At 37.9% G+C, this 27,957-nt stretch overlaps 1 protein-coding gene across 1 annotated transcript in view; it reads left to right on the forward strand.

Moving 5' to 3' along the window:
• The window catches only part of CUNH7orf78 (chromosome unknown C7orf78 homolog), a 71,361-nt gene that overhangs the window by 37,654 nt on the left and 5,750 nt on the right, over positions 1–27,957 (forward strand). The window contains exons 2-5 of the mRNA XM_017867397.1: positions 17,001–17,456; positions 19,762–19,846; positions 21,394–21,536; positions 23,490–23,569. Of these exons, the coding sequence (XP_017722886.1) occupies positions 17,031–17,456; positions 19,762–19,846; positions 21,394–21,536; positions 23,490–23,569 (734 nt within the window). The 5' untranslated portion in view covers positions 17,001–17,030. The remainder of the gene's footprint in view (positions 1–17,000; positions 17,457–19,761; positions 19,847–21,393; positions 21,537–23,489; positions 23,570–27,957) is intronic.

Raw genomic sequence — 27,957 nt, forward strand, 5'->3', positions numbered from 1 at the left:
GTGTACACTGAAATTTGTAACTTCAGTCATATGAAATATTATAATGGATAACCTAAGTCTTTTGGCAAGATCAAGCAAAAACCCTGGGGATGACACACTGCATCATTATACCAGTCACCCAAGGAGCTATGACCTCAAGAAATATTATCTTTCACAAATGCAGATGTGCAAAAGGACCTCTTGTAATTTACTGAGGAAGTTTCAATGTTTTTATGCACACTCACAATGCTTAAACACAAAGTCAATGTTGTCATAATGCACGTTCACAAACTGAAATTTGCAAAAAATGCATAAAATAAATTAGAGCTATTTAAAAGTTTTTACATAATTTATTTCTCCAGTACTGGGAATGAAGATTAAGTACACAGTATAGTGATTGTAAAAAATAATGCTGACAATATAAAATAGTGGAAAAAACTAAAACAAGAAAAACAAAGGAGAAAAAAATGCAAAAAAAAAAAAACGAAAAAGAATATTTGACATATGAAAAAGTGTATTACAGGACTAACTCGTGGGCAGTTGCATAGAGGTAGTCCATAAAATCTGGCCAACTTTCATTATCGTTAACTATTTTTTGAAGTCTTGCATCGTGATGAATAGCTGCTTTTGTTCTTTTAAAGCATGGCTCTCCTTGGAGACTATGTTCACATTCATCGTCTACATGGCATTGGTCTTTTTGAAATTCTTCTGTGATTCCATATACTTTGACATGAGAACTCCCAATTAAATGTTTCTATTTTCTGTGGCATGCTTCTTTGTTGTTCCAGTTATGCTAAAATCCATTCTGCGTGCACTCATATGCTGACCGTGAATTTCTCAGCAACAATACTGATGAATGAACAGCAATTCCATTGCATAAGTGTCTTCTAATCTACTGTGCTTATAATTATTTTCAAACTAGTTGTTAACTTTGCTGGCTTCTTCAGACAAATGTGTCTTCAATTCATTAAAAGCTTCTGGGATTTCATCAGCTTGGAGAAATGCCAATGCAGACAAATGACATATTTTTAAACAAAAGCTTTTGTTGGGTCTGTATCACTTGGCCAGTCCACTCATCTGAGTTTTCCACCAAATGCAAATGAAGACAATACCAAGGTAATAAGCAACTATCAGAATGCAACTATCCTGCATATATCTGAACATGCACTGATCTCTTCCCCAGAATTCAGGTTTCCATCACTCAGAATTTTAATATATTAAGATTGTGATTTTGGGGATTTTAGACATTAGCTATTTTAGACGTTGGAGATTTTGATCTTTTGGCATTTCAGCATTTGAAATTATGGTGTTTGGGATTTTTGTCTTTCGAGATTATAATCCAAATCTATAATGGACAGTTCCAGCAGGCAGAAAATTAGTAGGAATACAGTTGAACTGAATAACACCATGAATCAACTGGACCTAACTGAAATGTACAGATTACTTCATCTAGCAATAGGAGAACACATATTTTTGAGTTCACATAAAACATTCAACAAGGTAGACCATATTCAGAGCCACAAAACACACCTTACCAAATGTAAAAGAACAGAAATTATGCAAAGTGTGCTCTCATGCCACAGTGGAATTAAGCTAGTTATCAATAACAGAAAGACATCAGGAAAACCCCAATAATTGGAAATTTTAACAAAACCTTTCATAAAAAAATGCCTGGGTCAAAGAAATCTCAAGAGATATTTACAACATTGTTAAAATAAAAATACAATTTATATAAAAACTTGTGTGATGAAATAAAGCAGTGCTTAAAGAGAAACTTATAGCGTTGAATGCATACATTAGAAAAGAAGAAAGAAAATCAAGAATCAAGGCTTCCACATAAGTTTCCATTTCGGGAAACTAAAAAAGAAAAGCAAATTAGTGCTAAGAACAAAAAAGGCAGTAATAAACATCAGAGCAAAAATCAATGAAATTGAAAACAGAAAAATCAATAGAGAAGATCAGTACAATTGATAGCCCTCTAGCCAAGTTAACTAAGAAACAAAGAAAGAAGACATAAATTACTAATACAGAGTGGAAGGAGTGGCCATTATTATTGATCCCAAGGACATTAACAGGATAATAAAGGAATATTTTGAACAACTCTTTGCTTACAAATATGATGAACTAGATAATGTAGAACTATTCTTTGAAAGGCACATCCATCAAATTTCACAAAATGTAAAATAGATAATTTGAATAAGCTGATGTCTATTAAAGAAATTGAATCAAGAATTAATAACTTTCCCGAACAAAAAGTATAAGGCCCAATGGGTTCACTGGTGAATTCTAAACATTCAGGGAAGAAATTATACCAATTCCATACAATCTGTTCCAGGAAACAAAAGCAGACTGAATATTCCCCAACTAATTCTAGGAGGCCAGTATTACCTTAATACCAAAACTAGACAAACACGTTACAAGTAGGGAAAACTACAGAGCAATACCACTCAAGAACATATGTGCAAATGTCCTCCACAAAATATTACCAAATAGAGTTTTATAATGTATACTGATCATAATACTGATACTACAATGATCATAATGCATTCTGATAAAGTGGGATTTATTCTGGTATGCAAGTTTGAGTCAACATTCAAAAATCAATTAATGTAATCCATCAAATAAACAGGCTAAAGAATAAAAGTCTATAATGATATCAATTGATGCAAAGAGAGGATTTGACAATTTATTTTTTTTTTTATTTTTTATTTATTTATTTATTTTTGAGATGGAGTCTCGCTCTGTCACCCAAGCTGGAGTGCACTGGCCAGATCTCAGCTCACTGCAAGCTCCGCCTCCCGGGTTCACGCCATTCTCCTGCCTCAGGCTCCCAAGTAGCTGGGACTACAGGCGCCTGCCACCTCTCCCGGCTATTTTTTTGTATTTTTTAGTAGAGGCGGGGTTTCACCGTGTTAGCCAGGATGGTCTCGATCTCCTGACCTTGTGATCCGCCCGCCTCGGCCTCCCAAAGTGCTGGGATTACAGGCTTGAGCCACCGCGCCCGGCCAGGATTTGACAAATTTTAACACACATGCATTATAAAGAAAATCTCAAAGAAAATCTCACAAAGCAAGTAAGCGATAGGGTAGAACTCTTCTCAACTTTATAAAAAAGGTCTTGCAAGGCGGCGTCGGCCTGGCTCAAGCCTGTAATCCCAGCACTTTGGAGGCCGAGACGGGCGGATCACGGTCAGGAGATCAAGAACCATACTCTGGCTAACATTGGTGAAACCCCGTCTCTACTAAAAAAGTACAAAAACTAGCCGGACGACCTGGCCGGCCGCCTGTAGTCCCAGCTACTGGGGAAGGCTGAGGCAGTGAGAATGGCGTGACCCCGGAGGCGGAAGCTTGCCAGTGAGCTGAGATCCCGGCACTGCACTCCAGCCTGGCGACAGAGCGAGATCTCCGTCTCAAAAAAAAAAAAAAAAAAAGGTCTGCAAATAACCTACAGGTAGCATTCATCCATACTAAGAAACTAAATGCTTTTACACTAATCAGGAACATGGCAAGTGGTGTCTCTGACCACTTCTGTTCAACATTGTATGGTAAAGTCCTTGCTAACACAGAAGAAAAGAAAAGGAAATAAAAAGTATACAGATTGGGAAGAAGAAATAAAATTGCTTTCTTCACAGATACACATGATTATTCATGTAGAAAATCCCCCCAAATTAGCAAACTACTCCTGAGAATTAATAAATTATATAGCAAGGTTGTGTTGTAGGTATATAAGGTTAACATAACAAATTTTCTTACACTAGAAATGAGCAATTGGAATTTGAAATTAAAAAATATTATTCCATTTACATTAGCACTAAAAAATATTCCATTTACATTAGCACTAAAAAATAAGTATACATCTAACAAATATGTATAAGATTTATATGAGGAACTGAAAATATTTGATGAAAGAAATCAAAGATCTAAACAATAGAGAGATATTCCATGTACATAGGAAGACTCATTTATTATCAAGATTTCAGGTATTTCTAAATTTACCGATAGGTTCAATACAACCTCAATCAAATTTTAGCAAGTTATTTGTGGATATGGAAAAACTGATTTTACAGTTTATATGGAAAGACAAAAGACGCAGATTAGCTAGCCACACAAGGTTGAAAAAGAGGAATAAAGATGAATGACTGACACTATCTGATACGGTTTGGTTGTGTTCCTACCCAAAATCTCACCTTGAATTGTAATCCCCATAATCCCCACCTGTCAAGGGAGAGACCAGGTGGCAGTAATTGAATCATGGGGGTGGTTTCCTTCATGCTGTTTTTGTGATAATGAGTGGATTCTCACGAGATCTGATGGTTTTATAAGTTTTTGGTAGTTCCTCCTGCGTTCGTTCTCTTTCCTGCTGCTTGTGAAGAAGGTGCCTTGCTTCCCTTTTGCCATCTGCCATGTTTGTAAGTTTCCTGAGGCCTCCTTAGCCATGCTGAGCTGCGAATCAATTAAACTTCTTTCTCTTATAAATTACCCAATCTTGGGCAGTTCTTTACAGCAGTGTGAAAACGGACTAATACACTATCCAACTTCAAGAATTTTTATAAAGCTGCAGTAATTACAACTGTGTCGTATTGGCCAAAGAATAGATAAATAGATCAAAAGAACAGAACAGAGAGCCCCTAAAAAGTTCCAAACAATTATAGTTAATCGATCTTAGACAAAGGAGCAGTGGAAATTTAATGGAAAAAAGCTATTATTTTCAGTAAATGATGCTGGGATAACTGCACATGCAAAAATACAAACAAACAAACAAACAAACAAATAAAAAACCCCAAACCTGAACAGAGATATTACATTTTATGCAGTTAACTCAGATGGATCATAGACTTACATGTTAAGTGCAAAATTATAAAACCCCTAGTGGAAAACGGAAAACTTTATAGGTGACCTTGTGATTGGCAATGCCTTTTTGGATTAAAAGAATAATCCATCGAAAAACAAATTGATAAGTTGAACTTCATTAAAACTGAAGTTTAAAAAAATGAAAAGATAAGCCACAGACTAAAAGAAATATATTACAAAACAAGTATAAAAAATAACTTGTGGAAAATATACAAGTAACTTAATACTCAACAATGAGCAAAAACAAAAGCGTTTAAAAAGTGGACAAAATATGTGAAGAGACACCTCACCAAAGAAGATATACAGATGGCAAGAAAGCACATGGAAATATTCTCAACGTCGTCTGTCATCAGAAAATTTCATATTCAAATAAGAATGAAATACTCTTGTACACCTATTAAAATGGTGAAATTTTAAAATGCCGGCAAAACTAAATACTGGTAAGGATGTGGAGCAACAGGAACTCTCCTTCATTGCAGGTGGGAATACAAATGGTACAGCCACTTTGGTAGACAGTTTGGAAATTTCCTATAAAACTAAGTGCATACTTCCCACATAATCCAGCATATTGCTTTCCTTGGTATTTACCTAAATGAGTTAAAAATTTATGCTAACCCAAAGTCTATATACAAATGTTTATAACATCTATATTCATAATCGTTAAACCTCAGAAGTATCTAAGATGTATTTCAATAGGTGAATGGAAAAACAAACTATGGTACTGATAGAGTTTGGATATTGTTTCTTCTAATTCTCACTTTAAAATAGAATTCCCAGTTTTTGAGGTGGGGAGTGGTAGGAGGTAATTGAATAATGAGGCAGATTTCTCATGAATGGCTTAGTGCCATCTCCTTGGTGCTGTCCTCATAATAATGAGAGAGTTCTCATAAGACCTGGTTTTAAACTAGTTCAACCAACCATTGTGCGAAGACAGTGTGGCGATTCTCCAAGCGAGTCTAGAAATTTAGAATACATTTGATCCAAGCCATCCAATTACTGCGGTATATACCCAAAGATTCACTCCTCAATCATGGCACTGCTATACACAGGCACACATGCACCACGCTACCTGTTTACTCTGCTGGCACCTTTCACAATAGCAAGACTTGGAACACAACAAGCATGCCCATCAATGACCAGACTGGATTAAGAAAATGTGGCACATTACACACCATGGAATACTATGCAGCCATAAAAAAGAACGAGTCATGTCCTTTGCTAGGACATGGATGAAGGCTGGAAACCATTCATCCATGCAAGGAATATCCCAAGTACAAGACAAACCAAACACCGCATGTTCTCACTCAATATGTGGGAGTTGAACAATGAGAACACTTGGACACAGGAAGGGGAACATCACACAGCGGGGCCTGTCATGGGGTGGGGGGAGAGGGGAGGGATGGCATTAGGATATATACCTAACGTAAATGACGAGTTAATGGGTGCAGCATACCAACATGGCACATGTATACATATGTAACAAATCTGCACATTGTGCACATGTGACCTAGAACTTAAAGTACAATAATAATAATAGTAACAATAAAGAAACACTACTAATTTTGTATGTTTATTTTGTATCTTGCAACTGAATTTGTTTATTAGTTCTAAAAGTTTTTTTGGTGGAGCCTTTTAGTTTTTCTAAATGTAAATATAAAATAGAATTTGACTTTCACTTTTCCAACATAGATGTGCTTTGTTTCTTTGTGATTTCTCTGGCTAAGACTTCCAGTATTTTGTTGAATCATAGTGGTGAACATGGGTATTTTTGCCTTGTTCCACTTCCTAGAGAAAAGACTTTCAACTTTTCCCCATTTAGGATCATGCTAGCTGTGGGTTTGTCATATATGGCTTTTATTATATTGAGGTATGTTCCTTCAATGCTTAGCTTATTGAGAGTTTTTATCATAAAGGGGTGTTGAATTTTATCAAATTCTTTTTCTGCATCTCTTGAGATGATCAAATCAATTCTGTCCTTCATTCTGTTGATGTGATGTATTATGTTTATTGACTTTCACGTGTGGAACCATCTTTTCAGCCCTGGTATAAATCACACCTTATCATGGTGTATATCTTTTTGATGTGCTGTTGGGTTTGGTTTACTAGTATTTCGTTGAAGACTTTTGCACCTCTGTTCATCAGGAATATTGGACTACCGTAGTTTTCTAATTTTCTTGTATGTTTTCCTGGCTTTTGTATCAGAGTAATGATGATCTTATAGAATGAGTTAGTTTTCTTCAATTTTTGGGAATAGTTTGAGGATAATTAGTGTTAGTTCTTTATATGTTTAGCAGAGTTTAGCTGTGAATCCATCACTCTTTGTATTTTCTTTGCTGAGAGCCTTCTTATTACAGATTCCGTATTACTACTTATTAGTCTGTTCAGGTTTTCTATTCTTCCTGGTTTAATTTTTGTAGGTTGTATATCTCCAGGAATTTTTCCATTTCCTTTTGGTTTTTCACTTTATATGCATATAGTTGTTGATAATAGTCTCTGATGATCATTTGTATTTCTCTAGTATCAGTTGTAAGTCTCCTTTTTAATTTCTGATTTTGTTTATTAGAGTCTTTTCTCTTTTTTTCTTGGTTATTCTATCTAGTGATTCATCAATTTTATTTATCTTTTCAAAAAATCAGCCTTGTATTTCATTGATTCTCTGTATTTATTTTAGTTTTTATTCCATTTAGTTCTGCTCTTATCTTTCTTCTTTCTTCTTTCTCTCTTTCTCTTTCTTTCTTTCTCTCTTTCTCGCTTTCTTTCCTTCTTTCTTTCCTTTTTTGTTGCTGTTTTTGGATTTGGTTTGTTGTTGCTTTTCTAGTTCTTTTAGGTACAGCCTTAGGTTGTTTATTTAAAATCTTTCTGTTTTTTTGGTTGTTGTTGTTGCCATTGTTTTTATGCAGCTACTTTTTGCTATAAAGTTCCAGCTAAGTACTGCTTTTGCTGTATCCCACAGCTTTTGGTATGTTGTGTTTTCATTTTCATTTGTCTCAAGAAATTTTTAAATTAAAAAAAAATTTCTTCTTTGACTCATTTGTTGTTTGGTAGAATTTTGCTTAGTTTCCATATATTTGTATGGTTTTCAGAGTTCCCCTGGTATTTATTTCTAGTTTTATTCCATTGTGGTCGAGAAAATACTTGATATAAGTTCAGTTTTAAAATTTGTTAAGACATCTTTTGTGATTTAACATATGGCCCATTTTGAAGAATGTTCCAAGTACTGATAAAAAGAATGCCTATTCTGTAGTTGTTGGAGAAAATGTTCTGTAAATGCCTGTTAGGTGCATTTAAATTCAATGTTTCTTTACTAATTTTCTGTCTGCATGATCTGTCTAACACTCAGAGTGGAGTGTTCAAGTAACCCACTATTATTATATTGGAATCTATGTCTTTCTTTAGATCTAGTAATATTTGCTTTATGGATCTGGGTGCTCCAGTGTTGGGTGCATGTATATCTATAATTGTTATGTTCTCTTGCTGAACTGATTCCCCTTTACCATTGTATAACAATATTCTTTATCTTTTTTTTAATGTTTTTAACTTAAATTCTGTTTTATCTGATATAAGTATAGCTACTCTTCTTTGCTTTTCTTTTTTTCCCCATGGAATGTCTTTTCCCATATGTGTATTTTCCATGTGTGTCTTTACAGATAAGTTGAGTTTCTTGTAGGCAGAATATAGTTGAATCATGTTTTTGTATCCATTCAGCCAGTGTAAATCTTTTAAGAGGAGATTTTAATCCATTTACCTTCAAGGTTATTACTGATTTTTGAAGTTTCTTTCTGTCATATTGTTCATTGTTTTCTGGCTGTTTTATATATTCTTTACTTGTTCTTTTTTCTTTTATTATTTTGCCCATGAGGTTTTGTAGTTTTCTGTTGTGGTACCATTTGAGTCCTTTCTCTTCCTCGTTTGTGTGTTTGCTTTACCAGTGACTTTACACTTACATATGTTTTCATGATGATGACTGATCCTTTCCCTTTCAAGTTTAGGACTCCCTTGACCATTTTTTGTAGAACTGGTCTAGCGATGATGAATTTCCTCAGAATTTGCTTCTCTGGGAAAGACTTTGTTTATCCTGTATGAAGGATAATTTCCTTAGCTATAGTATCCAAGTATTTTTTTCTTTTAGCATTCTGAACATATCATCCCATTTTTTCCTTTTCTGTAAGGTTTCTGCTGAGAAATCTGCTCTTAGTCTGATGGAGATAACTTTATAGGTAATTAGAAGCTTTTCTTTTGTTGTTTTTATAATTCTGTCTTTAGACAGTTTAACCACAATGTGCCGTCTCCATTTGGAGATCACCGTGCCTTCCCTAACACTATGTCTTGATGTCAATATGGTTTGGCTGTGTACCCAGCCAAATCTTATCTTGAATTGTACTCCCATAATTCCCATGTGCTGTGGGAGGAACACAATGGGAAATAATTTGAATCACAGAGGCAGTTTCCCCCACACTGTTCTCATGATAGTGAATAAGTCTCATGAGATCTGATGGTTTTATCAGGAGTTTCTGTTTTTTCATCTTCCTCATTTTCTCTTGCCACTGCCATGTGAAAACTGCATTTCACCTCCCGCCATAATTCTGAGGCCTCCCCAGCCATGTGGAACTGTAAGTCCAATTAAACCTCGTTTTCTTCCCAGTCTCAGATATTTCTTTGTCAGCAGTGTGAAAATGGACTAATACAGTAAATTGGTACCAGTAGAGTGGGGTGTTGCTGAAAAGACACCTGAAAATGTAGACACAATTTTGGAATTGGGTAACAGGCAGAGGTTGGAACAGTTTGGAGACCTCAGAAGAAGGCAGGAAAATGTGTGAAAGTTTAGAAATTCCTAGAGACTTGTTGAATGGCTTTGACCAAAATGCTGATTGTGATATGAACAGTAAGGTCCAGACTGAGGTGGTCTCAGATGGAGATGAGGAACTTGTTGGGAACTGGAGCAAAGTTGACTCTTGTTTTGTTTTAGCAAAGAGACTGGTGGCATTTTGCCCCTGCACTAGAGATTTGTGGAATTTTGAACTTTAGAGAGCTGATTTAGGGTATCTGGCAGAAGAAATTTCTAAGCAGCCAAGCATTTAAGATGTGATTTGGGTGCTGTTAAGGGCATTCAGTTTTACAAGGGAAGCAGAGCATAAAAGTTCAGAAAATTTGCAGCCTGACAATGTGATAGAAACTAAAACCCATTTTCTGAGGAGAAATTCAACCTGGGTGCAGAAATTTACATAAGTAACAAGGAGTCGAATGTTAATTCCCAAGACAATGGGGAAAATGTCTCTAGGCCATGTCAGATGTCTTCACAGCAGCACCTGCCCCCCATCACAGGCCCAAAGGCCTAAGAGAATATGGTTCTGCGGGCCAGGCCTAGGGTCTCTGTGCTGTGTGCAGCCTAGTGACTTGGTGCCCTATGTCCCAGCTGCTCCAGCCCTGGCTGAAAGGGGCCAATGTAGAGCTTGGGCAATGGCTTCAGAGGGTGCAATACCCAAGCCTTGGCAGCTTTCACATGGTGTTAAACCTGCGAGTGCACAGAAGTCAAGAACTGGGGTTTGGGAACCTCCACCTAGATTTCAGAAGATGTGTGGAAATGCCTGGATGCCCAGGCAGAAGTTTGCTGCAGGAGCGGGGTGCTCATGGAGAACCTCTGCTAGTGCAGTGCAGAAGAGTAATGTGCTGTGGGAGTCCCCACACAGAGTCCCCACTGGGGCATGGCCTACTAGAGCTGTGAGAAGAGTGGCACCATCTTCCAGACCCCAGAATGGTAGATCCACTGACAGCTTGCACCGTGTGCTTGGAAAAGCCACAGACACTCAATGCCAGCCCGTGAAAGCAGCTGGGAGGAAGGCTGTATCCTGCAAAGCCACAGGAAAGGAGCTGCCCAAGACAGTGGGAACCCATCCTCTTGCATCAGCATTACCTGGATGTGAGACCTGGAGTCAAAGGAAATCATTTTGGAGCTTTAAAATTTGACTGCCCAGATGGATTTCAGACTTGCATGGGCCCTGTAAACCCTTTGTTTTGGCCAATTTCTCCCATTTGGAACTGCTGTATTTACCCAATACCTGTACCCCCATTGTATCTAGGAAGTAACTAGCTTGCTTTTGATTTTACAGGCTCGTAGGTGGAAGGGAATTGCCTTGTCTCAGATGAGACTTTGGACTGTAGACTTTTGGGTTCAATGCTGAAAAGAGTTAAGACTTTGGGGGACTGTTGGGAAGGCATGATTGGTTTTGAAATGTGAGGACATGAGATTTGGAGTGGGCAGGGATGGAATGATATAGTTTGACTGTGTCCCCACCCAAATCTCATCTTGAAATGTACTCCCATAATTCCCATGTGTTGCAGGAGGGACCCAGTAGAAGATAATTTGAAACACAGGGACGGTTTCCCCCATTTTGTTCTTGTGGTAGTGAATAAGTCTCACAAGATCTAGTGGTTTTATCAGGGGTTTCTGCTTTTGCATCTTCCTCATATTCTCTTGCCACCACCACATAAGAAGTGCCTTTCACCTCCCACCATGATTCTGAGGCCTCCCCAGCCATGAGGAACTGTAAGTCCAATTAAACCTCTTTTTCTTCTCAGTCTCACATATGTCTTTATCAACAGCATGAAAACGGTTTAATACAATGTCTAAATTTCTTGCTAGACTTTGGAACTTCTCAGCTATTATTTTGCTAAATAGGTTTTTGAACACTTTTATCCTCTCCTCACCTTCTGAGATACCAAAAATTCATATATTGTTTGCTTTACAGTGTCCCATATGTTATGAAGGATTCATTCATTCTTTTGATGTTTTATTCGTTTTTGTCTAACTGGGTTATTTCAAAAGGCCTGTCTTCAAGTTCTGAGATTCTTTCTTCTGCTTGATCTATTGTTGGAGCTTTCAAATATATTTTGTAGTTCATTAAATGAACACTTCAGTTCTAGAATTTCCATTTGGTCTTTTTTATAATATTTATCTCTTTGGTAAATTTCTCATTCATATCCTGAATTGTTTTTTCTGATTTATTTATATTGTTTTTCAGTATTCTCCTGTATATTGCTGAGCTCCTTTAAAATCAGTATTTTGAATTCTTTTTCTGGGATTTTGTGAAATTTTTTTGATTGGGATCTGTTGCTGGATAATTATTTTATTACTTTGGAGGTGTCACATTTCTTGCTCTTTAAAGTTTTCTATGTCCCTACATATCTATGCATCTATGTCTTCTTTGAATTTTTTGAATTTTCTTTTGAGTTTAGGGCTTTTTCCTGAAAATTTATCTATGATGTTGGTTGGAGCCATTTGGCTTTGATTCTGAATGTGTACAGTAGTGTAGTCTCTATATGATTTATTTGCCTATAAACAATGTTAGTGGTATCTGTGATTTCCTCAGTGGCTTAGGGTCATTAGTGGAGGAGGCTGGGAAAAAGGATTGCAGGTAGGTCAGTCTTCAGGTCCAAGTGGTTGCAGCAGTAGGCTGAGTATATCTGTCTTTTAGCCCCCTGGGTGGTGTATGCTGGCACTAGTGTTAGTTGTCCAGTTGGGCCAATTATCAGGCCTCCACATGTTTTGCCCAGATGCTGGTAATGGCAGTCATGAGCCAGGTGGGTAGATTGGTTTTCAGCCCCCTGTGCAGAAAGCATGGTGTGGGTCATGGCAGTAGCAGTGGTAAGATGACCGTCTTATTCCTGAGCAGTGCATGCTGGTGTTGGCAGTGGCTGTGATTGGCTGGGCAGACTCCTCACTGAGCTCCTCGATGGCACATGTGAGTGTGTGTTTGTGGTGTTGGCAGCAATGTGAGTGGGCCCATCTTCAGGTTCCTAGGGAGAGTGAATAGATGGTATAGGTGGTGGAATGGATAGAATAATCACCAAGTCCTTGGGTGGTGTGCTCAGGCTTGGAGGTGTGGTGCCAGTTTGGGAGTGTCTGTCCTCAGGCCCCTGATGGTGTGCAGGGGGATAGGCTGTAGTAGGCAGGCTGAGACAGTCTGTGATGGTTGGTGTGGATACCTGACCTTAGGGCTTGTGCTAGGAAGCATAGTGGCCCTGCTGTTTGTATGAGTAGGTTGCTATCAGCAGTCTCCTACAAGCAGCTCTCGGGCTCTGGGAAGTGAACATTTAATCTCTGGCAGCAGCAGTGACCGCAGTGGTGAGTGTGAGGAGCCTGATTTGAGGATGTGCACTAGAGTACAGAACCTATGCTGCTGGTATGGGCAGGACTGGCACAGGGAGTCTCCAGTTCTGGGTTGCACTTGTTTCAGCTCCCTGCTGTAGTAGTGGCTTCAGCATTGTGCAGAGAGTGGAGATGAGGATTCCACCCTCTACTGGTAACCAGAGCACTTGACCATACTGTCAGGGGGGCAGGGTCATCACCCACAGCCCAGACATGCAGCTCTCAGACTTATTTGCTCTTGGAGGCAGCAGCAGCAACAGCACCAGCAGAAGTGAGAAAGAATCCCACCCTCTGTGAGCGAGCTTTAACACAGGCCACACTGCTAGTGGGGGCATGGTTACAACTCACAGCCCCAGACAAGCAGCCCTCTCTTGCCCATCCAGCCCCTGGTGGCAGCAAGAGCAACTGCAGCTGCAGTGAAATGCAGAGGAGGAAAGAGATCCCATTCTCTCTATATAAGTCCAAGCATAGAGGCCACTCTGCCAGCAGGGGTGTGGTCACTCCTTCCAGCTCCAGTCTGACAGCTCTCAGACCTGCTTGTCTTGGCTCCCAGTGGCAAAAACTGCTATGGCACTGTGCACGCGTAGAGGAAAGATCCCACTCTCACTGTGAACCCAAGTACAATATGTGACACAGTTAGAGATGGAGTCACTTATCAAAGCCCCAGACAGAAAGCTCTCCAGCTCTGGAAAGCATGTAATTTGGCTTCCTTTGTGCCCAGTGGCCGCCTCCTTGGTGTGCTGCATCATTTTTTTTTTTTCCAGGGAGTAGTACTCTGTTGGACTAAAGTACTGGGGACCCGAAGCGCCTTTGGGCTCAGCCAGTGCTGCACCTCTGTAGCCCTCTGGGTGGACACCAGGCGATATAAACAGAGGTTCCCAGGATGTGGCGATATGAGAGCTGTGGTTCCCAGAGCAGGATGCAGAATGGTGTTGGTTACGCTCTCACAATGGCGCCATGCTGTTGTCACTTAGATCTCAGGAGTATGTGTGATCCAGTGCATTTTCTATCTGGTACAATGCCCTCGCTGGGTCTCCAGATCAACACCCACACTAGTCTTAGGGTTATTGTGGGTAGAGGAGCTCTCCAATGGTTGGGATTGCAACAGTCCACAGTGAGAATGTGAGCCAATGAGGGTCTCCCACTTACCCTTTCTCTGCAATAAGGAGCCCCTATGGGCTCCTAACCAATCTCGGCCAAGCTAGCTGCTTGCTTTCTTCCCCTTCTGTGTCTCAGATATTTCTCTGTTGAACTCCAGTGTTCTCTACTAGATGTTTTACCTGAAATGTGATAATCTATTTGGTTAAGTTTTGTTTCTTCTGTCTGGAGAAGGCAGGTGCCTGATGCCTCTAGTCAGCATCTTGAACCTGTCTCTACATTCAAGATATTTCTAATTTTTTGATGCAGATATTTATTGCTGTAAACTTCCTTCTTAGAACTGCTTTTGCTGTATCCCATAGGTTTTGGTGTGTTGTATTTCCATTTTCATTTGTTTCAAGAAATTTTTAAATTTTTTCTTTGACTCATTTGTTGTTCAAGAGCATGTTGCTTAATTTCCATGTATATGTATAGTTTTCGAAGTTCCTTCTGTTATTGATTTCTAGTTTTATTCCACTGTAGTCAGAAAAGATACTTTATATGTTTTTAATCCTTTTTAAATTTGTTTAGATTTGCTTTGTGGCCTAACTTATGGATGATCTATCCTGGAGAGAGTTACATTTGTGAAGGAGAAGAACATATATTCTGTTAGTTACTGGGTGGAATGTTCTGTAAATGTCTGTTAGGTTTATTTGCTCTAGAATGCAGTTTAACTTTGACCTTCCTTCATTGATTTTGTCTAGAAGTTCTGTTTATTTCTAAAAGTGGAATTTTGAGGTCCCTTACTATTATTGTATTGCTGTCTATCTCTCCCTTTAGATCAAATAATATTTGTTTTATATATTTAGGTGCTCCCGTGCTAGATGCACATATATTTGTTATTGTTATATCTTCTTCCTTAATATACTTCTTAATTATTATGTCATGGCCTTCTTTGTCTCTTTTATTTTTTTTATTTGAAGTCTATTTTATCTGAAATAAGTATAGTTACTTCTGCTTGCTTTTGGTTTCCATTTGTACAGAACATCATTTTCCATCCCTTCATTGTCAGTCTGTGTGTGTCTTTACATGTGAAGTGAGGTTCTTGTAGGCAGCAAATAATTGAGTCATTTTTTAATCCATTCAGTCAGTCTATATTTTTCAGTTGGGGAAATTAACTTGTTCACACTGAAAGTTGTTGTTGACACTTGAAGACATACTCTCTGACTTTGTTCATTGTTTCTGGTTATTTCGTATATCTTTTTTTTTTCTTTCTTCCCTTCTCATTGATTGTCTTGGTTGTTTTCTGTAGTGATAAACTTTGATTCCTTTCTCTTTTTCATTTGTGTATCTACTGTCATTTTTTTCCTTCTGATTAGTATGGGATTTATATTTTATTGAAATCTACCCATTACATGACCTTCTGTCATAAACTGTTTCTTCTCCTTTATTCCTTATTTTGGTTAATAAATTGCAATATATTTGAAACAAAGTCCAAGGTATTAGATTTGCTAAGTAGCTCATAAGAACAACCTCCCTTTCTCATCTTTATGCTACATCTTTGTTGAGGTTTTCTATTATCTCTCACCTAAATTGTTGCTATGTTGGGCTGGGTTTTTTTTTTTTTTTTTTTCCAGCTTAGCTTTCATTTTTTATTGTGAGGCCACCCTCCATACGCGACCACACTGATCTTTCTGAAATACAAATAACATGCTAACCATTTTCCTGTTTAAAATATTTCATTTATTCCCTTTTGCCTCTTGGATGAATTTAAAACTTCTTAGTATGGCATAAAAGACTTTTAATACTATAACTCTGATTTTCTAGTTTTCCTATCATATCATTTTCACTGTCTCCTCACAGAGAAGCTATGCTTCTTTTACATGCCTCTTGCTTTTCTTTCAATATGGCATAGCCCGTTATAAAATAAAAATATTTATATTAGTATCTGGAAAATAATCCATCATTGCAAAGTACTACAAATTTTTGAAAATGGACAATTTCAACGTATCTGAAGAGTAGTTTCCTTTCATTCTTAGTAGTTTCCCTTCATTTACAACTTTAGTATATTGAAAATTAACATTTAGAATTTTGATGATCCTCTATTTTGATGTTATTGTGAAACAACACAAAATTCTAGCACAAGACAAGGAAATTCATCCTCACCTCAGGTCCTTATTTCCCAGGAACCAGCATTGTTGTACTATTTCTACTTCACCAAATATATTCTAATTGGTAATTAGCCTTTCCAAGGAGATTTTTAATTCATTGAATCATCCAGTAACATATTGATAATGTCATTAAATCTGAGAAGTGTAATAATGATTTCCATATCGCTGGCTAGCTGGTCAGCAAAAAAGCAAATTCATGATTCTCATCTATAAGTTTCAATAGCAATAATTACAGTGTACTCATGATGGTTTAGGCAGCCATAGATACCCTAGAATTAGGTAATGACAAATTTCACATACTTTCTATTTCTCGGTGAAATGTTATTGCCTTCCTTTACCCCCTGGAATGTTTCTATTTACCTTTCAAGATCAGTCCAAATAACAGCTTTTGACATCAAGTCTATTTTCTTGATGAAGCTAGCTGACCAATCTCCTTGCTTCTCATAAAACTTGCAATATCTATCCTATTACGCAGGTTTTATTTTTGGATTTTATGTTTGTCTTTTAAGTAGCATCTCAGTTACTTAAGGACATGGATTTTGTGTCAACCATTTAAAAAATGACCAGCCCTTAGTACAGCGACTGCTGGGACAAAGGTGCTGAATAAATATTTGCAGCAATGATGCTTTTCTCCTTCTCCTCCATACACATTCCCTGTCATTTCTGAGCTTTTTCCTGCTTCATAAATTTTTCAAAAATTAACTTGGCCTGGAGAGAAAATGTTGAGTACACCATTGCTATAGTGACAAGCTTCACCTATTTCCATGTGTGTTGCAGATTCCTCCATGTGAAAACACCCTCCACATAATGTACCATGAGTCTCAGAGAGGCATGAGAGATAGGGATATTGCAAAGAGGCTGCAATATCCTTCACAACAGGATCTCAACTCCAAATGGAAAAAAAGTGTTCTGCAACCTCCACAATGTAAAATGAAAGTTAATGTATGGGAAATAAAGCCTCCTGATTTTAGCTACAAACTGTATACATCTTTGAGAATTCCAGAAAGACCATCAAAACCCATTAAGGAAGAAAAAAGGAGGAAAAAAATCAGTTTTCCAGAAACAATGCTTCACTTGCCCAGCATAAGGAATCATCCTAAGGAGGCCATAGCTCCTAAATTTATAACTACATTTCCACGTTTGGATTCACAAAAAGCAAAGTTAACGTTTGTGAAGAGTGGACAGTATCCGAGGGGTGTATATGTCAATCCCAAACCACATGACTTTCGACAGGTACAAAAGAGCATTTGAATAAAAACAATTTAAGATAGATAAGAGGAACTATGTATTATTTTTCATTCATTTCTTAATGAGAAAACTATTACATATAGGAAAAGGTATGTGTATATAATGTGTATAATGCTGCCTTTTTTTCCTCACAGAACAATACAATTTACATTTAGCAATAAATGATAGAAGACAGAGGTAAGAACCTGATTGATTCTGATGAGGTTTAATCTGCCAGGTCAAGTGGCCAACTCTGAGATGGGCTTTCTTAGGTTTCAGAAGAACACATTGGGTTTAGATATGATTGGAGAACAGACGTCAGTTGCCAGAAGTTTATAACCTAGTAATAATAAAATAAATTTATGGAATAAATTGATGAATGAATGAAAATAGTTAAAAAGCGATATTTTATTATTTTGATGAATTCTTTGGATGATTAATAATTTAAATAATATATGGGCAATAATTAGATTTATAATTTAAAAGGGTGATGAAGAATATGGAGATGCAAATAAGGTCAAATATTTATGCAAAACAGAATTCCATTAAAATGTGAATATTCTATTCTTAGGTCTATAATTTAGCACATAAACATGATTTGCTAGGCAAAGAGATAAACAGTAGTACAGGATTTAGAAATAGTGAGATAAAAGAATAAGTGTATTCCAGTGGGAAAATACAGAATAGTAGCTAAGAGCATGGCTTCTAAGATCAGAGTATCCCTGTTCTTTTACTTTCTAATAACTTTAGACAAGATACTAAGCCTTTTTCATTATTTATAATAGTGTGTTAATAATGCTACATACTTTTAATGGTTATTTTACTTAATGAACGAAACAATATATGCAAAGCACAATGGAATCTGAAATGCTGAGGTATTCGATGAATGTTAACTCTATGAGCTATTAGGATAAAATTTGGAAAATCCAGGGAGCTATAGTCAATAACTCCCTTTACTTATTCAGAGCATCTAAATATTTCCATTCATAGTAAATAACATATGTTACCTTTTGGAGATGAGGGAGGTCATTTAAATATTAAATGTTACTGGTTTATTTAAATATTTTACTAGGCCAGGAGCAGTGGCTCACACCTGTAATCACAGCACTTTGGCAGGCCACAGTGTGAGGATCATGAGGTCACGAGTTCGAGACCAGCCTAACCAACATGGTGAAACCCCGTCTCTACTAAAAATCCAAAACTTAGCCAGATGTGGTGGCATGTGCCTGTAATCCCAGCGACTCGGGAAGCTGAGGCAGGAGAATCGCTTGAACTTGGGAGGCGAAGGTTGCAGTGAGCCAAGATCTCACCACTGCACTCCAGCCTGGGCGACCGAGTGAGACTCCTCAAAAAATAATAATAATAAAATAAATAAATAAATATTTTACTAATAACAGACTTAAAAACTTGAGTAAATGAAATTCAAGGAATAAGGAACATTTTTATTTTAGCTGAATTAACTTGCTTCTATAAATGAGTGGATTGGAGGTAGAGTGTTAGAAATTGTGTAAGCACTAGATGTCAGTATTGTTACAAAGTAAACCTCAATGAAGACCTTTTGGAATGAACTTGGTCTCATGTTGTATTCAATTAAAGGGTGAAAAATCTTGTATTAGATAATCTCCCTTTTTGGAACTTTTAATATTGTTCTATATGCTTGTGGCAGGTAACTCATGAAGAAGATAACCTGTTTAACTTCTGCTTGGTACCCTCACTGTTTCGTGCCACGTTTACTTAGCTTTTGAGTAGAGACCTTTGTGATGTTTTCTTTGATCAGTTCTTGGAGCAAACAAATTCTATTTCAGTTCAAATTGGTTCACTTAAACCACTAAAATATCTACTTTGTTTATAGCTTATAAAAAGACAATAGTAACTCTACTCCAGGCTTGACAAATTATTTAGCTTTGTTCAATGTTTTTGCTATGTTTCTGAAATAAGTTCAGCTCCAGAAAATAATATATAATTCATTGTGTCATAAATTATGATCAAGTTTAAGATTAGGTTGCCAAATTTTGAATAGACTCCCTTAATTCCACACTGCTTAAGATACTAATTCTGATCTCTTCACAAAAGGGTAATTGAAGTACTCCTCTCCACCACAAAAATGAATTGTTTATACACTATTTAAATCTTAGATTATTTTTTCAAATTTTCATAAGCAAGTTTTAAATGCTACATTTGAATGCCACAACAAAATTGTCAAAATTACATTTTGCGAAGGAAATATTTAATATTAGGAAAAATCAAATTCCAACTACAATAAGAAACAATATGTATTAGTAATATTGCAATCTTTTCTTTACATATCTAGTATCAACCTGGTTTACCAAACTTTGAGATGACTTATGAAAAGGACCCCTTTGGATTAAAATTTAAATCACAACCCTTAAGTACAGGTAAGCTGTTAGCCAGTTAAGATGTTATGCTTATTGCCTAAAAAAAAAAACAAAAAAAAAAAAAAAAAAAACCCTCTCCATTACCACCAAATATATTAGTAAGTCGTAAATGCATAGGCTTAAAACTAAATAGATGGATATTAATATCACCTTTAATAATGTGGTAAATTTTTTAAATGCCCTTTTAATTATTTGCAACAATACATTTACTTTTCTACCACGACTGTTAATATATTATTAAAGATTATATTTGTAAGTCAGTGTGTCATGTATAGGGAACAAATAGAGTGTAATGCTTAAGAGAATAAACTCGGCCGGGCGCGGTGGCTCAAGCCTGTAATCCCAGCACTTTGGGAGGCCGAGGCGGGCGGATCACGAGGTCAGGAGATGGAGACCATCCTGGCTAACATGGTGAAACCCCGTCTCTACTAAAAAACACAAAAAACTAGCCGGGCGAGGTGGCGGGCGCCTGTAGTCCCAGCTACTCGGGAGGCTGAGGCAGGAGAATGGTGTGAACCCGGGAGGCGGAGCTTGCAGTGAGCTGAGATCCGGCCACTGCACTCCAGCCCGGGCCACAGAGCGAGACTCCGTCTCAAAAAAAAAAAAAAAAGAGAGAGAATACACTCTGGAGCCCAGCTGTACAACTTTGAATCTTGGCTTCACTGGCCCAAATAACCTAAACTGTCTGTCTATTGGTTTCCTCATCTGGAAATGCAGATGATAACAACGAAATCTACATCACAGAATTACTGTGAGCATCAAATCTGCTACAAGCATTTAGTAATGTATTAAAAGCACGTGGAAATAACATACACACATGCATGCTATAATTACTGTTATGGTGCCGTTTGTTAAGTGTTAATTCAGAGTTAATTTGTATTATTTTACATTTCTTATTTGGATTAGGATGGATCACATCTGAATGCTATATTTACATATTATAATTATATATAAATTAAAACAAACAATAAGATGTTAACAGTGATTGTCTCTGGATAGGGAGATCACAGTTACATTTTATTTCCTCTTTTTCAAAATAAGGAGCAAATAATTTTATACTTGTAAAACTAAGATAATTTATTTACAAATATTGTACACATTTTACCATGTGTTATACTTATAAAAGTGTCATCTAGCTGTGTAATTAAAATGGAACATGTCAACTTTCCTAGTATATGCTACATGTAACTCACTTTGGTAGAAAAAACCAAAGACACTTTATAAGACCCAGCCCCTGACCTCAGAAATACTTTAAGTAAAACATAAGGTAGAATGCAAAATATACCATCCAGTAGGAGATACTTTAGAAAGACGGGTCCAGAGAAATAAAACGTGGGATTGGAATTGGAGTTTGAAGAAAGAGAAAATTAACTCCAGTGGGACTGGCAGAAAGAACAAGAAAAGTTTTGTTTAGATTTACATCTATAATTATCCAGCGACTTACCACTCCTGGGTCCTGATCTCCAAAACTGATACGGTATCTCAGAAACATCAGGAACAAAGACACGTGCCATTGCTAAGCCTCTCATTTGTCTTCGTATCTCTAGTATATGGGTACCAGTTACCGAAAGATGATAAACAGAAGAATACTACAAAAAGATTTATCACCCACAAGCATCGTGAATGCACCTGGGATTCAAAACTAATTTTGACAAAAGCCCCATGGCCTGTTAGATCTGCTTCATATACAGTGAGTTTGACTTTCTCTATAGCTGTTGGAAAATGTCTCCAGTACTGTTGTCGACAATTGCTTTAGTGCAGGAGTTTTTTATTTGTTGTAGTATAAAATATATTTCTGTCTTTAAAAATAAAGCATATAGCCGCTGCTTTTTTTTGAAATACAAGTAGTGGATTATCTAGAATTTTGGATTTTCTTTTCTTTCTAGATCCTGATAAAAGAATAAGTGTATTCCAGTGGGAAAATACAGAATATTAGTTAAGAGCATGGCTTCTGAGATCAGAGTATTCCTGTTCTTTTACTTTCTAATAACTTCAGACAAGATACTAAGTTTTTTTCATTATTTATAATGTGGGTTAATAATGCTACATACTTTTTATGGTTATCTTAAGTAATAGCTACAGTGGAATAAGGTGTTGATGAAAGAAGCCAAACTCTGTAAAATATGTGAAGAGGTTTATTCTGAGCCAAATTGATGACTATGACCTGTAACAAAGTCTCAGGAGGTTCTGAGAACACGTGGCCCGAGGTGGTTAGTTTACAGCTTGACGTTGTACATTTTAGGGAGACAGAAGTTACAGGCAAAGACATGAATCAATACATGTAAGGTATACATTGGTTTGGCCTGGAAATGCAGGACATCTCGAAGCTTGGAGGCTTCCAGGTCATAAGTAGATTTGATGCAGGGTGGGTATGCCCCAAAAGTGGGGCATAGCCGGGAACATTCTTGGCTTCACCCAAGAAAGAATTCAAGGGTGGGCCTGTGGTGTTAGATGGCATCTTCTCTTGAGTACAGCAGCAGCAGAGGTACTGCTCCTTGTGAAGCAGGACTCCCCACAGGCAGTGCGCTCCGCGCAGCAGCTCAGGGGCAGTTCTGCAGTCATATTTACACCCACTTTTAATTACACGCAAATTAAGGGGTGGGTTATCCAGAAATTCCTAGAAAAGAAGTGTTTGCTTCCGGATGTTGCCACAGCAATGGTATACTGTCATGACACTCGTGGGGCTGTCTCGTGGAGAGATGCTTTCAATGCCTCTTCCCTATTTCAACCAGTCTTCCATCTGGTCTGGAGTTGAGTCCCGCCTCCTACCTCAGATTCAAAGATTCCCCAATTGGCAATTGGTTGAAAGAGTTAAGCTGTGTCTGTTAAGTCAGCTTGAGTTAAGGTAAAGAGTGGGGGTTGTGGAAGTCAAGGTTCTTGTCATGTAGTCGAAGACTCCAGGTAGCACGTCTCGGAGACAATAGATGTGAAGGTCTCTTCTCAGACCTTAAAAGATATGAGACTGTCTGCAAAAGAGAGACAGCTTTGCAGGGCCATTTTGAAAGATGCTAAGGGCCTGCTATCTGTCACGTGATGCTACACTAGAGTCAGGTTGAAATCGGTATCTTATTGCTGCAAAGAGCTGCTTGTTTTGTTAGTCTTGAGATCTGTTTTAATGTTAATGCTGGTGAGTTGCGCCTGAATTCCAAAGGGAGGAGGGTATAATGAACCATGTCCCACCTTCTCACCTTCTCTTCCCATCAGGGTCTGAACTTCTTTTTCAGGTTTCTTTGTGTCCCCTCACTCATGAAGGGGTCCATTCATTTGATTGGGGGGCCTTAGAATTTTATTTTTGTTTTACAAAGGCTTAAATGTTGTACGAAAATTTTCCCAAATTTCCTCTTATCTCATTGGAAATCATGAGAAGTTTAGAGAATGACACTCACGTGAGAAGGCCTGAAAAGACAGCTCTGTGATACACTCATAGAAAAAAATGTTGAGAGCACATACTTTTACCCTGGCTGAAATTCTGCCCTAGTCACATAAGGATGCTTCCTTTATGTCTAAGCAGAACAAGATGTGAATCTGGAATACAGATACACTTTTAAAGCAAAGATTATTAAATAGCAAATTTTAACAAGTAAGCAATTAAAGTTAATACAGGTCTGCTTTTAGTAACTTCCTTTGTACCATTTTCCTTCAGAGACATAGAAGGCAACGTGATGCGTACAGTGCATTTATGGATCGTGTGGAAGAAAAGTTTACAAAGATATGCAAGAGCAGGTGGGCAAAAAAATTCGGATTTGTTGTTAAATGCTTACATTAACTCTTTAACATTACTATTCGATTTCTGTTTTAAATAAAACATTTTATCATATAAGTGCTCTATTGTCATAGGAACTGTAGGTGAAATAGTTGCATGGTGCTTAACTGTTTTAAGTGGAGCCTGAAAAAATCCTGTCCCATTAACAATATATTTAAGAATTTCATTGCAACCTGTTTCCTAGGTGCATAATCACCTCTCACAGCTCTCTTTATTCACATGTCAGTGTCATCTCTGAGAAGTGGGGAGGAGGACAGATTAATGTAACAGAGTTTGGGCTTTGAGTTTGATGAAATAAGTTCAAATTAAGAGTAATCCACCTATAATTTGTGATCTCGGATGATTTGCTTAAATTTTCTGATCCTATTTTCTCAGGTTTTGGAGAATTAAATAAGATGACAAATATAAACTGCTGGCACAGTTCCTCATATCTTCTTGATTCAATTATTACTGACTATTACTGTTAATGATAATATAGAGATATGGTCTTGCATGATCATGGAAAAGTAACATATTACCTGTGGCTTAGTTTTCTCATCTGTAGAATGACAGTAATAATAGTACCAACTTTGCAGAGTTACTATTGAAATGGCTGCATTGTTTGGGGAATTACCCATGGTTCATTGTCTGGCGTTGAGACAGAATTCAGGACACAGACACATGTGGGTGGGTTAAGGATCAGAAAATTTAATAGAAGAAAGGAGAAAGGAGAGCAGCTCCTTTCCAGAGAGATAGAAATGTTGGGAAAAGGGGAAGGCAGGCCTACTGCAGCAGATTTTATAGGCAGGTTGGAGGAGGCGGTGTCTGATTTAAATAGAGCCCACAGATTGATTCGATCAGATATGACATTTACATAGCCTACGGGAAGGCTGGCCACTCCACCCTAATCTTATTATGCAAATGGACTCTCCACTTGACCAGTGGCCATCTTGTCTGCTCCTTACTGTACGGGTGGCTGGCAAAGGAAGGGATGATGGAGCCGCCATTTTGAACATGCCTGGTCCCAGGTAGTTATTTCCTATGGAATTCACCTGTGGAAGCTTCTAGCTTGCTTGTCTGTGTCTGCAGCTCAATTTTACAGGCTGCTTTTTGTTAGGAAATGATTTGGGGCTGCTTTTCATTAAAAAGAAAAACCTGACCAGGCATGGTGGCTCACGCCTGTAATTCCAACACTTTGGGAGGCCAAGGTGGGTAAATCACGAGGTCAGGAGTTCGAGACCAGCCTGACCATCATGGTGAAGCGCTGTCTCTACTAAAAATACAAAAAATTAGCTGGGTATAGTGTTGGACGCCTGTAATGCCAGCTACTCAGGTGGCTGAGGCAGGAGAATCGCTTGAACCTGGGAGGCAGAGGTTGCAATGAGCCAAGATTGTGCCACTGCACTCCAACCCAGGTGACAGAGTGAGACTCTGTCTCAAAAAATAGAAGAACCTTACCGAAGCCTCCGATACCCTATCTGCCTAAGTAATTTTTTGTTAACTCTTGTATCACTATGTATAGTCAAAGTTTGTATTTGTGAAGCAATTGGAACATAGCACAAGACACTTAGTAATTGCTATCTAAGTATTTTATGAATAACAATTCAAAACTATATATTTTTTGTGTACAAAATAACATATATATAATGTCTAGGGACGAATGAAGTCAAGAGCTTTCTGAAAGATGAGAGAGGCTACTCAGTAAGATTAATTTTTAGATTTTTATGAGGGAGTACACAGAGTGAACAGTCAGCAGACAGCTATCTTTAGGAGGACCACATGACAGATGAATATAAAAAGAGTAGATATGTGACCAGAAAGCTGTCTCCAAATGGACAAGAATTTGTTTTAAGTGGTGGGTAGAGAGTCATCCTACTAATGATTTAGGATGTAGATTTATCCTTTCAAAGTTTACAAAATGGTTACTTTAAATTGCAAACATCCTGCTGTACATATATAAAATTCTTGTTTCCTGTAGCATAGTGGGAGCTTCTCCTCTATAATTGATGTGCTGGAGCTTGGTAACTGCTGGCTCAACATTAAAGAAAATGACATGGTAGTCCATCACCAAAAGTTTCTTTTGTTGTTGTTTTATTGTTTGTTTGTTTGTTTGTTTTTGAGATGGAGTCTCGCTCTGTCACTCAGGCTGGAGTGCCGTGGTGTGATCTCGGCTTACAGCAACCTCCACCTCCCAAGTTCAAATGAATCTCCTGCCTCAGCCTACCAAGTAGTTGGGATTATAGGTTCCCATCATCACACCTGCCTAATTTTTGTATTTTCAGTAGAGATGGGGTTTTGCCATGTTGGCCAGGCTGAACTCAGGTGATCAACCTGCCTTGGCCTCCAAAAGTGCTTGGATTACAGGCATGAGCCACAGTACCCAGCCACCAAAAGTTTCTTTTTTTTTTGAGATGGAGTCTCACTCTGTTGCCCAGGCTGGAGTGCAGTGGTTCGATCTCAGTTCACTGCAAGCTTCATCTCCCGGGTTCACGCCATTCTCCTGCCTCAGCCTCCCGAGTAGCTGGACTACAGGTGCCTGCCACCACGCCTGGCTGAATTTTTGTGTTTTTAGTAGAGATGAGGTTTCACTGTGTTAGCCAGGGTGGTCTCGATCTCCTGACCTCGTGATCCGCCTGACTTGGCCCCCAAAGTGCTGGGATTACAGGTGTGAGCCACCATGCTGGGCCCCCAGCCACCAAAAGTTTCTTAAAGTGGTTACAGAAAATCATGTATCATTACTGCTGCCTGTAACACTGTGAATTCATGGCCTCTGTTCTCAGTCAGAACTTCAACTTTCCTAGGTGTCACAGGGAAGCATACTTCAAAAGCAAATCTACTTCAGTATTTCACAGGCTTCTCAAAATAGAAATGTTTTCTTCTGAAGTTGTAGTTCCTCTTATTTTTACATTTTTAAAAAATATTTGATATATTTAGCAAACAGATCCCTGTGAAGGTTCAAATAAAATGGCTTTATTTTTCTCAAATTATGAATTTTAAATATGCTGTGTTGGATCTCCCTCCCCTCAGCCTGAGAACAACTTTGGCAGAGTCTATAGATTTTCAACACTTCATTTGTACTAGCCCTGTCATTTCTGTAATTTAAACTCACATTCAGCCATGAAAAAGCTATGTAAGACAATTTAAAATTTTTCTGTAATTTAAGATTATGTTCAGCCATGAAAATTCAGGATAAGAAATATATATGACTTGTATTTCACATTGTGCATAAAGGAACAAATTCATGTGGATTACAGACCTAAATGTGAAAGGAAAATAATAACATTTCTGCAATACATTTGGAGAATTAAATAATATCTTTAAAAGAACCATAAAAGCACTATCTATAAAGAAAAAAATTATTGAATGTTCTACTTGAACATTAAAACTACAAACTTCCATCAAAATACATCATTAGGAGAGTGAATAGGCAGACAGAGAGCTTAGAGAAAATATGTGCTACTCATATAAGCAAGAAAATGGTTTATATTAATAATATATAAAGAACTCATGCAAATAAATAAGAAATAGGCATGTAATTCAATGGAAAATAACAGGAGGCTGGGCATGGTGGTTCACTCCTGTAATTCCAACACTGGTAGGCCAAAGTGGGAGGAACTCTTGAGCCCAGGAGTCTGAGACCAGCATGGACAACATTAGGAAATCCTGTCTCTACAAAACATTTAAATAATTAGCCAGATGTGGTGGTACACACCTGTGGTCCCAGCTACATGACAGGCTGAGGCAGGAGATTTACTTGAGCCCAGAAGGTTGAGGCTGCAGTGTTCCCTACACTGCATTCAAGCCTGGGTGACAGAGCAAGACCCTGTCTCAAAGAAAGGGAGGGAGGGAGAAAGGAAGGAAGGAAGGAAGGAAGGAAGGAAGGAAGGAAGGAAGGAAGGGAAGAAAGAAAGAAACAGACTTCATATAAGAAGATCTCTAAATGACAAAACATGAAAATGTGTTCATCTTCATGAGTAGACAGGGAAATATGCAGTAAGATGCACAATGGACTACTATTGCACACCCACTGAAATAGCTAAAATAAAAAGATAAACAACAGGAAGCATAAGTGTATTCATCCATTTTCACGCTGCTGATTAAGACATAACCAAGACTGAGCAATTTACGAAAGAAAGAGGTTTATTGTACTTACAGTTCCACATGGCTGGGGAGACCTCACAATCATGGTGGAACGCAAGGAGGAGCAAGTCACATCTTATGTGGATGGCAGGAGACAAAAAGAGGGCTAGTGCAGGGAAACTCTTGTGTTTAAAAACCATGAGATCTCATGAGACCCATTCACTATCACAAGAACAGCATGGGAAAGACTCGTCCCCATGATTCAATTAGCTCCCACTGGGTCCTTCCC

This window comes from Rhinopithecus bieti, unplaced genomic scaffold, assembly GCF_001698545.2.
Source record: "Rhinopithecus bieti isolate Rb0 unplaced genomic scaffold, ASM169854v2 scaffold_3832, whole genome shotgun sequence".
Lineage (NCBI taxonomy): Eukaryota > Metazoa > Chordata > Mammalia > Primates > Cercopithecidae > Rhinopithecus > Rhinopithecus bieti.